Here is a 17,870-nt window from a genome sequence, read left to right on the forward strand (position 1 = left end):
CAGGTGATCCATTCCCCCCCACAGGAGGTTGCTCAATCATTGATACCCGTGCTAATCCCAGCAGTCTGCTCTCCAAGTTGTGCCTGCCACATCTCATGGGCAGTCATAAATATGGTGTTAATTACTTCTGCTGTCAGAAGGAAGTTCCTGTGTGACTTCTTTTGCCACGGTGTGAATGTACAGAGGGTGCCAGGTATCCTCTGTTTGCCACGTCCTCTCTGGATGGCTGGCACTCTTTGGGATTTCTAGCAGGGCTATTTCAGCAAGGACATGCAAACTTACGTTTAAGGCAGCTTGTGATAACTTGGCAGCTGTCATTCAGCACCATGCTGATTTTCACCTTGTGAACTATATCTTTGAAATATTTGAATGTCTCTGCCATAGCTTTCTTCTAGCATATGCAAACATACAGCTGAATCACTCGGTCATTCACACCTCTGCTCCTAGATAAATACCGAAGTAATAAGCCAGATCTCTCTAGGGCATTCTCTTTCACTTGATAATACTGTTTATTGTCCTATGACAGTGTGGTCACAGATAATTCTACATGCACTCAGCTCTTTACTTACTCAGGGACTCTCATGGGTTTCCAGCACAAGAAGTCACCGACTTAAAATCCCAGCACAAAACATCAAGAAAGCTTTAAATTATAAGTAAAGGAAGTTACAGATTTATTTTTTTAATTAATACTTATACCAAGCAAAGATTTCAAAAAGAACTATCATATAAACTAAGGGTTTGGGGTATACTTTTTACATTTATATTTGCCTGGAAATAAAAAATGGAGGCACCAAACCAGGGTGAAAGGAATGTCCATATCAAAGCCTGCACATAAATTAAAGCAATGCCAATCCAGAATCCTTCCAAATCTTTCAATAGATTATGCAGAGAGATTTTGCAATTCTTGTCAGGAGCTATTTGAATGGCCTCAGATGCTGGTCAGGTGATAGCTTCTGTTACCCAGCAAGGTACAAAGGAGCTGGCTAGGATGAAACCTCCTAGCTTCTGCCCCAGCAAACAGCTTAAGTTTCAAGGACCCAGTATCTCACCCTGCAGCAAGCAAGGGGTCAGCAAAGAGAGAAATGAATCAGGCTAGATAAATTTCTAGAAGATTCATTCTCTCCTCTCCCCCAGCCCTGCAAGCCTGTCTCCCTACTCTGCTGAATGCTCTCCACGCAGGAATCGCTTCCAAGAAAAAGTGCATCATAAGCAAAAAAAAAAAAAAAATCACATAATGTGGGTAGAGGACACCTCAGACACAAATCATACAAGAAGCAAACAGGAGTGCTAAGTTCCATTCATAGGAAGGGTTCTTTGTATATACTGAAGCTACAGACTGGTCCAGTACGACATCATAAGGACCAAGCAGAGACCACCAATATGGCAATGACCCAGAAGTGGGAGTGTGGCAGACAGACTGCAGGATCTGACCCTGCCTATATTCAGGGATGGTTGTGAGCTTGGTACTGAGCTTAATCTGAGAGAGGCAAAAGTAAATACTTTCCTTGGAGCAGTAGTGGCACTGCTAAATAAAATGTGCTGAGAGGGACCAGCCCAGTGGCAGAGACCTGCATTCAATTCCTGAACCTAGCATCTGCTCTTTGAACCAGCTGGGGTTGCTGAATGCTGCAGAGGCAGTGATCACAGCCCCTGGGAGTGAGTCCCAGTCATCACAATATGGCGCCACCTAGTGGCTGGACTTAGGTCCACAATTGTAGGGTTCCAGAAGAGGCTCTAGTGTGTGGCTCTCAGCTGAGGACCATCGCTGCAAGGGCTGGACTTAGTGACTTCAGAGTGAGGATATAAAAATAGGGGGAAACCCCCAGGTAATTGCAAACCCAAGGCTCATGGCACTGTAGCCCAACAGAGACCAGTTCTGACTAAGCCAAAAGCCCAAAGGCTTAAAAAGAAACTACCAGGCCAAAACTACATAAAAGAGATGAAGTAACATGGAAACAGCTGGAAAGATAGTGGAAGTAAAACAGACTGAGGAGCACAAGAACGGGCAGAGAAGCAGAAGAAGACATCTGTGTAAGTCTATGTGTAAATATCTGTGTGAACACATTTGCATGTAAATGTCATTACAGTGCAGAGGATAAAAGTCTGGGATGCAAATGCTATCCTGACCTATCAGGGAGAGAAAAGGTGCCGGTGCTATTAGCAGAAATGGACATTACCATAACCATTAGTGAGTGAGACCGGGCCAACGGTTACAACACCATTAACAGAGATGGACAGTACCAAATATGTTAGTGAGCAAGACGATGCCCGCATGATTAGCAGGGTGATGGCACAAATCATAGGACAATGGCACACATCCAAGAATAACGTGGGCCTAGTGAAAAAATAAAATTTTTAGAAAGAAACTAGAGCAAACTGCAGGTTTCAGACACACTGGTTTCCAGCCAATTTTTGCCCACAGAGAAGGCAGGTGCTTGGAGGGGTTTTGTACCCATGGGCAACCAGCCGCATAGTCTTCCTTTGAAAGTGAGCTTCAGGGTCGTCGGCACAAAGTACTCTGTGTGCTATAAAGCGACATGGGGCTGTATGAAAATTAGCCCATTATGTATTGGTGTCTTATACTAGTAGGTTATTGTGGATTGAAGACAGTAATAGAACAGGGGTGCACATGGTTGTGTCCTGAGCCTACATCAGTAACATAGCAGCTGAGTATATCCCAGTGCTGAAGGCACTCCCTGGAGATACAATACGTTTGTGTTCCTTCTCTGCTAGGCCGGGTGATTGACCCTCGGCTGAGCAGGAAACATCTCTGTACAGCTGTATGGGTATCATCACTGTCTCAACAGAAAAAATGAACACAAGGATCCTGCTCACCCTATTGCTGCACTTCATCACAAATCTAAAATCTATATAGACTTTGGCATTAAATAAAGAAAAATGCCTTCCCTCTTTTCTAAATAAATCTTTTCCTAATAACCCATTTTGCAATGGGTGTCCCTGCAAGCCTGACTTCCTGTGGGCAAAAATAAAAACGACGGTCTGCTTTATGACCCTGTGGCTGAGACCAGCTGCCAGAAGAGGGAGCAAATCACTGTGAAAGAACCTGGAAGGAGGATTGGAAAGCAGAACTGGAGAGGGTCCCACTATGAGAGGGGGTTCCATTTTGAGAGCCACACCCTCAGGGTGAGAGGATCCCACTCTGAGGGACAAATCCTCTAAAATGAGAGGGTCCCATTGTGTGGGATACACCTTCAGGGTGACAGGGTCCTATTGTGAGGGACATGCCCTACGGGGTGAGAGGAATCTGGTAGGCCAGCTACACAGTATTAAAGGCTAGAGCCCTTCTCACTCCATGCTAAATATTATAATCTTGTATTTTGCAAACATGGAGTCTGATGCTCTATGTGGAATGTGTGAGTGAAGGATGGGGAATGGGCTGCGAATCCTCGGCACACCTCTCCATCCTTGGGACAGTGTGTCGCAGAGCGTGTGCATGCAGCAGATCAGAACAATGATTCCACACAACCCCAACCTAAAGCTCCTCCTTGGGTGCGGAGATACTAATTGTTATCAGTCAAGTGGGCCTGCATCCCACTTGGGTCACTGTATGGTCATGCTGTTTCCAAGAAGTGATGTCAGAGCTGGAGCGGTCTTTAGAGCTTCTGGTGGCTTTTTCTATGGGAGTCAGGAAGGCAGAATTTGGATTTATGGATCCTCAATGTCAAGGAACTCCTGCTTGGGTGGGGTGGACCCACGATACCAGGCGCAGGACCCATCACTTCTCTTGATGCAGGCATAGTGTTTGGCCTGCCGTCCATTAATATTCTTCTCCGTCACCCAGTCTGTCCACAGGCACTCGTCCGGAGAGGAAACAATGCAGGGAATCATAGGACAGCGAGAAATCTGTAGACAGAAAGGAAATGCCATTACTGAGCCAAGAAAGAATCGATTCGTAAGATGTGCTTGAAGAAAGAGAGACATACTAGGAGAGCAATTTTCAAAGTAATCTATGAGGGTAAAAGCATTTTACCTGCATAAACCGTCAATCTGGGAATTGCTCTCCCTTAATGCAGCTAAGTGTGAGCGAAATAGCTTACCTGTAGCAGGTGTTCTCCATGGATAGCAGGGCAAACAGCCACATATCTAGGTGGCATCATCCAACAACACTGAGCTGGGAACTGGTCTCTCAGTGGTTTCTAGAATTTACCACTAAGCATACGCTGCCCTTGTGGTGCCTTTGTCGCCACACACTTTTCATCAGTCCCTTTCCTAGCTAGTCTAACTGGCACAGGGAGGAGGGAGAGAGTATGTGTGGCTGTTTGTCTTGCTGTCCACGGAGAACACCTGTTACAGGTAAGCAACTTCGTTTGCTCTGTGGACAAGCCAGACAACATAGTCATACATCTGGGGACTCCCCAGCTGTGAATTGTAGGAGTTATGGTTATACATGTCTGGTTTTTCCTACAAACCGCAGACCTTTTTCCTCTTTTTTTATTTTTTTTATTTAATGCTCATTAAAACTGCATGTCCAAATTTATCTTGCTCTGTTGCCAGTTTATCTGAACAGTAGTGCTTGGTAAAAGTACGTTAGGATGATAAAGTTGCGGCTTTACAGATATCCTGTATAGGCACATTTTTTTATTTTATTTATTTATAGGTTTTTATATACCGACAACCGTTTGCACATCGTGTCGGTTTACAGATAACTTAAAACTTTTTGGCAGTGTCAATACATAGAATAGTAAACTATGCATACAAGAGAAAAACATGAACATATGGAAACTGGGTAACTATTTACAGGGAACGACAGTTCTTCAACCGGGGACGGATGAGGGAAAAGTCAACAGGAGCACATTGTAAAGATAATACATGGAGAAGACTGTAAACAGCTCAGGAGGTCATTGGGAGAAAAAGTCAACAGGAGCACATTGTAAAGGGTAATACAGGGAATGCATTATACACAGCTTAGGGGGTCATCAGGAAGTTGGTTGTTGAGGGAAGGGTAGGCCTGTAAGAATAGCCAGGTTTTTAGGCACATGATTCACAAATGCTGTTGCAGCAGCTACTGCTGTGGGTATAGATGAGAAAGATTTTGTTTTTCTATCTTTCTTCATCGATAATTCTACTATGAGAGATTTGTAAATCACACTCTTTTTTTGCACTTACATGGTTTATATTTCGCTTCAATGCTTCTTGAGACAGGCGTATCAACAGAGGAGTCTTTCACATTCTTGTCTGGATGTCTAAAGGTGCCTCATGCACTGGAACGGCTTTATATGATAAGGTGGTTGAATAAACTGGTAGATTCCCTCATAGCCTTAATTTAATCCCTCATAATTTTTTAATTTAGTCTCTGTTTTTTTCTTCCAGTTTAAATGTAATAGTTTCTGATATGTTCTGTAGAAACAACAGGCATGTTGTGTCTTCTGGGGGAGTAGCTCTGCCTTGTGGTGGATTGTCTGCTGTCACATCCAGAGATGTTGGCTCTCCTAAAAACTCCACCACTGATATTGTATGGGTTGATTTTTCTGATTCAAGATCAATATCTCATGTTGCGCTAGAGTGGCACAAAGGACTTTTATTGTAATCCTTGTTCTCTTTTGGATCAAGCAAATAAGTGTCCTTCTCTGAAGCATTCTTTGAGAATTTGCCATCTTTTACAGTATGAATTGCCATATAATTAGATTCAAAATGAGTTCATGTTTTTGTACAAACAAATGACATTCCACCAGAGGGGGAATGGTCAATAACATGGTTGGGTGCTTGTTTCAATTTTGAGGTTTTAAAACTGGAGGCGAACCTGTTGAGAATGAATCCAAATCTAGGTGATGAAAATTAATATGTTTTCTCTTCTTTTGCCCATTATGGGTATGATAACTACTTCTTTCACTGAATAAAGCAGAATGTACTGATGATCTTGCTGTCTCTACTCCATTATAAATCCTATTCCCGCTTTTGGCCTTCTGCCCTGATGATCTCTGCACAGGTCTTACTTTATTTATTTATTTAAAAGACTTTTTTATCCGCACTCATAGCCCAAGTTCAAGGCAGAGAACAAATAAAAACAATCATAATTAAAACATAAATAGAAATTCAAATAACAGGATCAGACTATCTGGAGTCAGTGTCGACACATAGCGCCATAAAATTTCCAATGCCAACATCTGTTTCTGTATCAGTAGGGTTCGGTGTTGGTGCAGTTATGGAATCATAGGAGCTATGAAAGGATGGTATCTCAGCTCTATCTCTCAACGCTGAACTGGACCTGGATGAAATTTCTAATATTTCTTCAAATTTCTCAGATTTATAGCATTTCTTATGATCACCCTTTGCTGACGATGAACTCTATTTCCATTTTTCATTCGTGGATTTTCTTTTATCTGACGTTTTTTGAACATCGTACTTCAGTTTTAACTCTTTATAAGACCGTGCTTGTGGGGACATATCCCCAAATGGACCACACTTCTCTGAATTGTGCTCCAGTCCTAAACAGTTTAGGCAGACATCATGCAAGTCACGAGCTACCATCTTATGTTTACACCTTGTACATAACTTAAAGGGAATTTTATTTTTTCTGTTGTCTTCTGCTTGAGGCATCGTTTTTCTTTTTTTTTCTTTTCTTATTTTTTTCTAATTGCTAAACTAGTTTTCTGTGGAAAACTAACTTTCCTGACTAAATTAACCTGCAGGGCAGACGCAATACAGAACCAGTTTTCCCCAGCCTTCAGCGAAGTGGTAAGAAAACAGACTGAGGAGAAGTGGGCAAGCGCATGCTCAGTGATAAATTCTAGAAACTATTGCGTTTGAGAGACCAGCTCCCGACTCAGCACCGTCAGATGACATCATCCAGAAGTGAGGTTGTGTTGTCTGGTTTGTCCACAGAGAATGTGTGATGCACCACAATGTGCATTCTTTTAATCATATTTAGATGAGACGTCAGGTCAGGGGAGGGAAACAGCATATGTAGATAGCATTTTCAGCTCTACTCGTGTTATTTTCAGTTTAACATGTACCTGCCCCAAAACTAGGTGCAAACATCTGTGGCAAGATTCAAAGCAAAAGAAAGCACATATTTTCACATTGAAACTGGAGGCAAAGTCCAAAGGTAAAAGGTACCTGAGGACTTTGTCCCAAAATGTACAGCTTGAAAGTTGTCCCCATAGGAAGAGCTGGACCTATAGAGATGGCATTATGAGTAGTTCATTTTCACATACAATTTCTGACCTTGAACGCTGTCCATTCCATTTGACAGTCTGTCTGACTAATGTATGCACAAACCCCACTGCAGTAATGAAAAAGAGAAGCTTGAAAGACAGCCAGAAAAGCAAGGCCTACCTTGCACTCACAGCCCATTTGGTATCGCTGAGTGAGGCTCTTTTTCTGGGTAGCACTGAGTGATTCCCAGGGCATGATGAAGTCACAGAGTGTCACATGCATCTTACCATCTCCCTCAGACTTCCCTGTTCAGAGATAAGATATGGAACATGAACTACATCAATCACATGAGATATCCATGTAGACACTGTACGGAGGAACATGCATGTGCATCACAAGAGCAGCAGTATACAAGAGCAGCAGAATACATGTATGGGCTGTGGGCAGGAATATACACATGCGGGCCACAAAATGCAAATATATATGTGCAAGCCTTGGGAAGGAATATACACATGTGGACCATGGGTAGGAATATACTGAAGTTTGCAGAAACTCATTACCTGCAATGAGATATTCCTTTTTTCCACCTGTTTCCAAGGTCACTCCACACACAGCTGAGGATGGAGCTGTGTAGACGAATTCTATATCTTTATCAGGTCCTTTGAATACCTATAAAGTGAGAATTCACAGTTAGATCTTCATCTCTTAGTGATACTGAACAGGAAGTCACTGTCAGACTCCCATCTCCTAATGACACTGAACAGAATAGGATGTCAATGTCAGACTTCATCTCCTAGTGACACTGAACAGGAAGTCATAATCAGACCCCTTCACCTAATGATACTAAAACAGGAAGTCATAGGCAGCAAAGTTGCTTACCTGTGACAGATGTTCTTCGTGGACAGCAAGACAAACAGCCACACATCTGGGTGATGTCATTAGATGTCACAGAGTCAGGTACTGCCTCCCCATAGCTCAGAAGTTATTGGTACTCCTTCTGAGCATACACACTTGTGTTGGTGCCCTCACCACCATGTGCCTCTCCTCAGTCTACTTTTAGCTGATATAACATACTGGGGGGGAGGGAGGATATGTACGGCTGTTTATCCTGCTGTCCATGAAGAACACCTATCACAGGTAAGCAACTTTGCTTTCTTCGTAGACAAGCTGGACAATACAGCCACACATCTGGGACTCTCTAACTTAGGGTTGTGTGTATAAATGTAAGGAACCTTTGATTTTCCTTTACCAAAGGAGTGTACCAATTGACTAGGCAGGTTCTGTGCATAGATTGTTAGGGAGCGCTAGGAGAGCGGTCCCATTCCGAGGGGATTGTGTGCCCTTGGACCTTGGCGAACCAGGAGAGGAGCTCCAAGGAAGCGACGAGGCAGGTGAGACGAAGTCCTGTCTGGGCTGAGACTGTGAGCCCAGGCCCCCGCCAACCTGCAAAGCCTCGGTAAGGCCAACCACGCAAGGTTGGTCTCTGAGCAGTCCTCCTACCACTCCAAGCCCTTTCGGACCTGCCGCTGGGTAACGGCAAAGGCGGCAGGCCGGACAGGAAACAAGGGCGGATGAAGACTCTGGAGCATGAAGACTCAGACGAGGAACTTGGAACGTGGAAGGACTTAGACGAGGAACTTGGAAGGACTCAGATGAAGACTTGGGACTTGGAAGGACTCAGATGAGGACTTGGGACTTGGAAGGACTCAGACGAGGATTCAAGAACAAGGAACTGAAGACAAGGATTCATGATCAAGAACTAGGTTGAGGCTGCGATGCAGCGCGCCTTACACAGCCCACCCATGGGGCTGGTCATGGACCATGCTGGATGCGGGACGAGAAGTGAAGCAAGTGTGAGGCACATGTCCCAGATACTGTAGATGCCTGCACCGGGGCGCGCCCTACACAGCCGTCTGTGGCTGGTCATAGACCACACTGAAGCGGCGCAGGTTTCAGCAGTGTCTAACACATGGACGGAGCAGACACTAGGGAATCCGAGGGCCAGGACGAGATTCAGAACACAGGACCAAGATGGGACTTGGCTTCAAGCAAGGATGACTTTCCGGAGGCTTGTGCTGCAGACGAGAAGGCAAGCCTTGTCACGGACCACGACATGGCCCACCAGGAAAGGTGGTGACAAGGAACCAAGGGTTCAGGACATCAAGACTGGAACACGGAACATCAGGGACATCAGGACTGGATCACGGAACATCAGGACTCAGGCTCAGGATACAGACAGTCGGACATCAGGAACATCTGGAAACATCAAGAATGACAGCAGAGACCAGGAACACAGACGACGAGGGATCCCACGAAGAACATAGAGAGATGCCGGGCAGAAGAAGGAACAAAGAGTCCTAGGGAGGACTAACCCCTTGCCAAGGCGTAGCAGGAATGCAAGCAGAGCCCTTTTATAGGGCTGAAGATGAAGAGATGCCCAGGGAGGAGTTCAGGTGGGGCCCGGGGCATATCTGGCCACGGGCCCTTTAAATGAGGCAGAGAGATGTGGCCTCGCCCCTTAGGAAACAGGAAGCAGGAACGTAGGACCCTGGACAGCGGCCATGCTGTCGCTGATGCTGAGGAGCAGGGCAGGGCCAAGGAACAGGCCCAGCGTTGTCGGTGGCTCTCAAGCCGCCGGAGGCAGGCTGAGGAGCGGCTCCATGCCGCAAGGGAGCCCGAGGACTGCGGCCTCTTGGCTGCAACGGCGATGACATCAGCGGCTCCATACCGCGAGAAGAACAGGCAATGTCGGCAGCCTCCGGGCCATGGCTAGGCCCGCAAGCAGGAGCGCAACATAGGTAAATGAGAGTGGTTTGGGTTTTGCTTCCTCTGCAAATGGTATGTCCTAGCTGTTTATCATCTCACAGCACAGTCTATCTCATGGATTTTTAGTTACTCTTTCAAGGAAGCAGGTTACTCTCTGTCTCCTGCTTTAATTTTTCCTAATTTATGGGACAGAAGTAAGGAAGAGTTCCTATTTAGGAGTCAGTCTTCTGTTGACTTAACTACCCAGACTTTTAAGTAATACTTTGGACTCTTTTAAGACAATTTTTGAGAATTCATTGTGAGAGCCAATCCCTCTGGTTGCAGTGGCTTGGGGTGTCCCTATATTCAAAGCTGGATTTGGGAAAAGGAAGACCTGCAGTGTACTACATCTCCTTCAGAGTACAAACCTGACACAGAGGAAGCATATTTTTGCATTAACTGTCTTTTGAACTATCTCCTCTGTTTGGAGGCACATAAGTTTTATTCCATCCTTCCTGCTTCTTGCCCTTTCTGGTTCATCTAATATCTTTCCATTGGAGCTGATAACTCATGGTACTTGGTTATACTGAACCTTTGGAAGAGGGAAGTCTTTCATCCAGAAAGATACAGAGGTTTTACAAATTCCATCTAAAGCAACGGTTCCCAGTAAAGTGCATTACCAGGTGAAACAAAGAAAATACAACATAAAGGTAACAAGAAATTTGTTGCTATTGAGGGAAGTCTTACATTAGAGAGTAAGAAGTGCCCATCAGGCACTGCCTAAGGAGTTAACAATATCCAGAACGAGAGTGAAGTACCCTTCTGGTGCTGCCTGAGGAGTGTATGTTTAAAGAATTTCTTGGAAGAGATAAAATCTGGGACTAAGTTCTGATTAAATATTGGACCTGTATACATTCTAACCATCTCAGTGGGAAGATTTAAGAATTAAATTAGGAGTAAAAGAAGGATTGCACTATATTCAATTCACTAGGATACTGGAGAAAGAAACTGGATAACAAAAGGAATTCAGTGTAAATCTAAGAGCTTCCAGTTGAGAATAGAGACTTTGATGAAGGATTGAAGTCACAAGTTTATTATATCTTCTTGCCAACTTATTATTTATTTATTTATTTGAACTACAAAGAGAATTTGAATAGCATATTATCATTTAAGCAACTACCAATAAAAGAAGATGGAAACCACCATTCTTCTCCTCTGTGTTATTTGGATGCAGAGTAAAGCTTAGAATTGTGTAACGAAGATGGAATGAAGGGCTTGAATTCAAAGAAGCAAGGTATAAGAACTATTGTTCGCTCCCACACTTAGGAGCCTGGTCCTCAGAGAGTAAAGCTGTTCGGTGGGAGGAAAGGAGCTTCATGGAGACACTGGAGTGACTGTGAAAAAAGGGTCCATCTCCAGTTTCTTTTTATGTGCCCCTGGATGCCACCTAAAGGATCCATCCTGCCCAGATGTCACATATAGTTTCTTGGTATAACATGTAACACAACCCACCCCTTTTTTTTTTGTAGTGTTGAATAAAGGTATGCAGAGTTGTCCATGTTGCTGCTTTGCAGATGTCTTGAATTGGGCTCTCTTAAGACTATGGGCGTAGCGTCCATAGTGCACAGCGGTGCACAGGCAACTTTAAAATGGGGTATGCCGTGCACCACCAACTGCATGTATATCCAGGAAAGTGGTGACAGAGAAGACGAAGAGGCTCACAAGGCCACTGGTGGACTCCATCTCGCTGGCAGCCGAGAAGAGGAGCAGGTCCGGAAGGTTGCTGGAAGATCGAAGAAAGAAAAGGTCTGAGAGACCACCGACGGCCGAGAAGAGGAAGAAGCCCATTCTCCCACTTCTCTAAGTGTGCTGGCCTTCTGGCATTCAAACCATATGCGGCTAGTATGTGCTCTATGCTGATCTTATGCATTGAAAGATCAGCATAGAGGAAGTGCTAGCCCCAAGAATTTTAAATAGTGCGGAGCAGGCACATGAGCAGTGGAAGAATGGGCTCCTTCCTCTTCTCGGCCACTGGTGGTCTCCCAGGCCTACTCCTCTTCTTGATTGCCTGCAGCCTCCTGGGCATGCTCCTCTTCTCAGCCACTGGCAGCCTTTTGGGCCTGTGCCTATTTTTGGCCACAGGCAGGATCAGGTCCAATGGCAGCCTCCAGAATCTGATGGGGAGCCTGCATTTTGTCTTTGTGTATGTGAGTGAATGGGAACCTGGCTGGATGTGAATGTGTGTGTGTGTGCTTATGAATGGTAGTCTATCTGGATATGTATGCGTGTGAATGGAAGCCTGCTTAGGTGTGTGTGCGAGAGAGATTGGTAAGTTGCCTGGGTGTGGTTGTGTGTGCAGTATGAATGGTAACCTACCTGGGTGGGTATATGTGTGTGTGAATGGGAGCCTGCATGGGTGTGTGTGAATAGGGACATGTCTCAGTGTCTGTGTGTGTGAGAGAGAGAGCATGTGGGTGTGAGGGAGTATATGGGTGTGTAGGAGTGGGAGCCTGCATGTGAGAGAGCGCATGTGACAGTGGGAGCCTGTGTATGTGTATGTGTAATAGTGGCAGCCTGCGTGTGAGAATAAGAGCCTGTGTGTGTGAACGTACGTATGGGAGTGTGAGCCTGCATGTGAGAGAAAACATGTGAGAGCCTGTGTGTTTGTATGGTAATATGAAGCTGTGTGAGAGAAAATGTGTGTATCTGTGGGGAGGGATGGGAGCCTGAGTGTAGGAGACAGAGACAGCATGTGACAGTAAGAGCCTGTGTGTGTGTGAGAGAAAATGGCAGCCTGCATGTGAGAGCCTGTGTGTTTGTGTGTGAGAGAGTATGCTAGAGCCAGTGTATGTCTGAAGGGGAACTGGAGCCTGTGTGTGAGACAACAAGGGAGAGTGAGATCCTGTGAGTGTGTTTGTGAGAATGGGAACATGCATGTAACTGCACGTGAGTGTGAGAGCCTGTATGTATGTGTGTGTGAGAGAGAGAGAGAGAGAGTGGGAGCCTGTGTGTGAATGAGAGCAGGAAAGAGTGAGAGCTTGTGTGTGTGGGAATGGGAGCTTGCATGTGAGAGAGAGCATATGAGAATGGGATCCTGAATGTATGTGAAAGAGAGTATGCAAGAGTGAGATCCTGTGTGAGGAAGCTTGTGTGTGAGAGTGCACATGTGAGAGAGAGCCTGTGTGTGTGTGTGTGTACAGAGGAAGGAAAGAAGTCAGGAGGAGAGAGAAGAAACAGAATAAGAGACCCTGAAAAAAAGGTATGGAGAGCAGGAAATTTTTTAATCCTTATTTTAATTATTGAATGTAATTTGATGTTTCTATTGTTTTGAAATATTTTATTGATGTTTGGGAAATATTAGAACAAATTTATATAAGATTTTTAAAATTATTGGATGTTCGTCAGCTGTGTTGACATTTATTTTTATTAGCATGGTTTTAATATTATGAATGTTATTTTATAGCTTTTGATTGCTTGATGTTTTGCAAGGAATGATGATGTTTCTGTTTTTCCTTTGTTGCACTACAAAATATAATCAGGCTTGTAGTTTCTGGTACAGTTTTTGTTGGCACGTTTCTATTTTGTATTTGGTGAAGGTCTGTCTGTATTTTAAAGGTCCAGTTCTTGTGTAACTTGAATTCTTGCTATGAAAATTATGGTATTTATATTCTCTTGCTTTTACAGCATTATGGTCCTCTCTTCCTCTTCTATTTTAAACAGAAGTTTGCTCTTTATTCATTTCATTTGCATGCAGAAAATGGTTTTGAATGTTCTTGCAGAAAATATTTTTTTCATTCACATATTTTATTCTAACTGCTGTTAGTAGATTAGGCAGGGCTGGTGCAAGGGGATTTCGCGCCCTAGGCGAGCCTTCTCCCTTGCGCCCCCCCGGGTCGTGCTGCCACCCCCCAGTCTCGGCCCCGACTCCTACATTGTTCTCGATCACGCCCGCTGACTGTGTGGTTTTCTGGGTCACAAGCAGGTTAGGCACTGCTCGTGGCCCACCAAATCTCCACTCCTCTTTGCCACCGCTTGCAGCCCCATATGGCTCGCACCCATTGGCGCACCAAGGGTCTCCGGCGCCCGGGGGTCAATGCATTTGTGTGCCTCTCCAGCATCCCCCCCCCCCTAATCCTATTGTACTAATGCTTAAGATCACAGAAAATCAGTGACATTTCTAGACAGAAGAATTGTTGGGGGAGGGGGGGGAGTCAAAATGACATTTCTTCATCACACCCAACTCTATAGCATGGATCCTGCTTTAAAATTGGTTATATAAAAAAAAAGTGTTAATAAAAAAGTCCAAAGGGTCTTTTGCGTAATTTTAAAAAGCTGGCCAATTTCACACTATAAAATTATTTGATAGCCTCATTCAACTAATTCTATATGCTTATGAGAGTGAAGTCTGGAATATATAGGAAGGAACAGAATGTCAATACAAATCCTGCACCTCCAGTTCTGTAACTCTGTGCATCCACTGAAATTCCCCCAAACAATGGAGCTTGGATGTTTCCCTTACAGCTCATCATACTAAAAGCTATTTTCAAATTCTGGTGTCACTTCACAGTAACAGCAGCACAAACACCTTCCACTGCCAGGCACATTGTGAACTAACACAAAACCCCACAAAAAAAACACTCAAAATCTATACTGCAAGGACTCAAACAACAATAACCCAACCTGTGAAAAAACAAGGGTAAATATTACACTGGGTCCTAGAATACCAATACACCACCTACTGAGGAAACAAAACAAACCCGATTGCTATAGATCCCTATACAGACACTATATGTTAGCAGAATCTCTCATCATGGTCATACACACAGAGCAGAGACAGACCCTCACCAAATACAGAATAAAGCCACATAAAGTATAAATAGAAATGTGCAGACAAAAACTGAACTGTAAAACACATCATGCCAGACTCTATACAGTGTAACAATGGAAAAACAAAAATTTCACCATTCCTCGTGAAACAAATCTATAAAATCAAGATATATAAATCATTAACCATAATTATAAAATCATACAAATAAAATAATTTCAAAACAGCTAATGAATAGAATATCCAATAATTAAAGACTCATGCAAATTTTGAAAGCTTTACCAAACACCAATAAAATATTTTAAACAGCAGACACATCACATACTACCCAATAATTAAAATGGTAGTCAATCAAGAAAAATGAACTTAAAAAGCCACCTTTACTTACCCTCTCCAGCAGTTCTCCTACTCCTTTCCTTTGCAGGCCACACCAGAAGCAGCAGTAGCTGCTGAAGCTGTCCTCACAGTCCTCTTCCTTAGGGACCACAACCAGTCTCTTCTCTCTCTCTCACACACACACACACTAGTCACACCCTCAGGACCAGTTTCTGTCTTTCACACACCAATCATCTCCCCAACCAGTCTCTCTCTCTCTCTCACACACACAAGCACATACATACCAGTCATCTCCCTGATCAGTCTCTCACACACACACACACACGTCACCTCTCTGGCTAGTCTCTCTCAATCACACAATGCTCTCGCTCTCTCTTACTTACACACAGGCTTTCACTCACACACATGCTCTCTCTATTTCACATACACACAAGCTCTCAATCACACACATGTTCTATCTCACAGCCACAAGCCAGCCAAAAACATGCTCCATCTCTCTCGCACACACACAATGACACACACAAGCACCCTCCGATTCACATATACACCACACATACAGAAGCACCCTCCCTGTCTCATATACACCACACACATACAGAAGCACCCTCCCTCTCTCCACATACACACCACACACATACAGAAGCACCCTTCCTCTCTCACATACACATTACACTCTCACAGAAGCACCTTGCTTTCAGACTTGCATTTTATACTTTTACTAAAAGTGAAAGTGATGCTCCCAACCGTTAAATAAGAAAACCACAATCCTATCAAAAGGCGAAATGACACCCTTCCTTCAGGTTCTGTCCTTCCAAGGGACAGCCACCCACACCATACAGCTTCTCTTGTTTTATGCTTTCAGGCAATAAAGCAAGTGTCTTTCTTCAAACTATCAGTCATATGATTATTCATGTGGGAGATATGGAACAGAAAGACATCCTTAGTCAGCTTCCCTTTTAAATGGAAAGATTCCAGTCTTAGTCATTTAAAAATATACATTTTCTAAAGGCTTAAAAAAAAAAAAAAAAAAAAGCAAAACCATTTCAGGTTCTATTCTAGTCTTCATGCTTAAATTATGCTTCAAAAAAAAAAAAAACCCACCTGGCATCAGTATCTTAAATTTGTGATTTTGCTGAGATGAACATTTTAAATACTTTAATTTTTTTTGCTTTAGTATTTGTCTCTACCCTCTTTAAGTTAAATTTTATTTTCCAGAAGAGGGATGCTTAAAATTCAGTAATTTCATCTTTCATCCAACTTTTCAAAAGTTCAGGTATATGTATTATCATATTTCATTTTTTTAAACTGGCAGATTCCTTTCTCACATACACACACACTCACAGAAAGAAGATCGGCGCCGAGACTTAGGGGGCGCCGTGGCAGGCAGCCAGCTCCCGACTCGCCCTGCCTCCCCCCCCCCCCCCCCGAGTGCCACCCTCCCGACACCCCGCTACTGGTCCAGCGGAGGGCCCGGGAGCGATCTGCCGCTCCCGGGGCCTCGGCTGCCACTAAGCAAAATGGCGCCAGAGGCCTTCAGCCCCTACCATGTGACAGGGGCTAACGGTGCCATTGGTTGACCCCTGTCACATGGTAGGGGCTGAAGGCCACCGGCGCCATTTTGCTTAGTGGTAGCCGAGGCCCCGGGAGCGGCAGATCGCTCCCGGGACCTCCGCTGGACCACTAGGGGGGTGTCGGGAGGGTGACACTTGGGGGGAGGCAGGGCGAGTCGGGAGCTGACTGCCTGCCATGGTGCCCCCTAAATCTCGGTGCTTGGTCTCCATCTAGGTGAGTCGAAGGCTGGCAGAATTTTGAAAGGGCACTTTTTGCCCTTTCAAAATTCTGTTGCCTGCCGCGGCGCCCCCTAAGTCTTGGCACCCTAGGCACAGGCCTAGCTCGCCTAGTGGTTCCGCCGGCCCTGAGATTAGGCGATTATTTTAAATGCCTTAGCTAATTTTTCATCGAAGGATTGGGTTGCTGTGAGCATAAAATTGATAGGCTTTTTGCATCAAAGAAAGTAGTGCTCACAGGGTAATGTAGGAAGGTGTCCTGTGTTCTAGGGCACCTGGTGCACCACCAACTTAAGCAGTTACCCTATGCCCCTGCTTATGATGTAAATCGTCAAGACAACCCGGTTCAAAAGCAAACTCTCTCAAGATGATTGAAAGAGCGTGTATCACTATGCTATCAACTACAGCATCTACCTGTACTGGAAGATATAAAAATACAACACATGCAGTAGCGTCATCATCAGCACACATGGATGATATCCCAATTCAAGACATCTGCAAAGCAGCAACATGGTCAATTCTGCATAACTGTATTCAACGCTTACTGTGTAGATAAGAATCTGAGTGCAGATATGAAGTTTGAATAAGCAATAATAAACACAGTTAGGAACAAATAAAAAAAAAGAAAAATATTTAAAAAATAGTTACTTCAAAAAACAAAAAGAAAAAGGGGCAGCTTGTGTTCCATGCTATACATATACAACCCTCAGCTAAGAAATCCCAGATGTGTGGCTATTGGATCCAACTCGTTCATGAAAAAATCAAAGTTGCTTACCTGTGAGAGGTATTCTCTGTGAACAGCAGAACAAACAGCCATATATATACTCCTTCTTCCCCAGTACGTTATATCATCTAGAAGCAGACTGAGGAGAGGCGCACGGCGGCAAGGGTCCCAACACAGTCACGCATGCTCAGAAGAGGTTCTAGTAACTTCTGAACCATGAGGAGGCAGTACCTGACTGGAAGACTCAGATGACATCACCCAGATGTTTGGCTTTACTGTCCACTTTGTCCTCGGAGGACCTATCTCCTAAGGATACTAAACAGGACGTCACTGTCAG

At 44.3% G+C, this 17,870-nt stretch overlaps 1 protein-coding gene across 1 annotated transcript in view; it reads right to left on the reverse strand.

The window, feature by feature from the left end:
* Window positions 1–485: 485 nt before the first annotated feature.
* The window catches only part of TIMP2 (TIMP metallopeptidase inhibitor 2), a 73,917-nt gene continuing 56,532 nt past the window's right edge, over window positions 486–17,870 (reverse strand). The window contains exons 3-5 of the mRNA XM_029599144.1: window positions 7,677–7,785; window positions 7,297–7,421; window positions 486–3,864 (exon numbers count right to left, since the gene is read on the reverse strand). Coding sequence (XP_029455004.1) covers window positions 3,667–3,864; window positions 7,297–7,421; window positions 7,677–7,785 — 432 coding nt within the window. The 3' untranslated portion in view covers window positions 486–3,666. The remainder of the gene's footprint in view (window positions 3,865–7,296; window positions 7,422–7,676; window positions 7,786–17,870) is intronic.

The sequence above is a fragment of the Rhinatrema bivittatum genome, chromosome 4 (assembly GCF_901001135.1).
Source record: "Rhinatrema bivittatum chromosome 4, aRhiBiv1.1, whole genome shotgun sequence".
NCBI lineage: Eukaryota > Metazoa > Chordata > Amphibia > Gymnophiona > Rhinatrematidae > Rhinatrema > Rhinatrema bivittatum.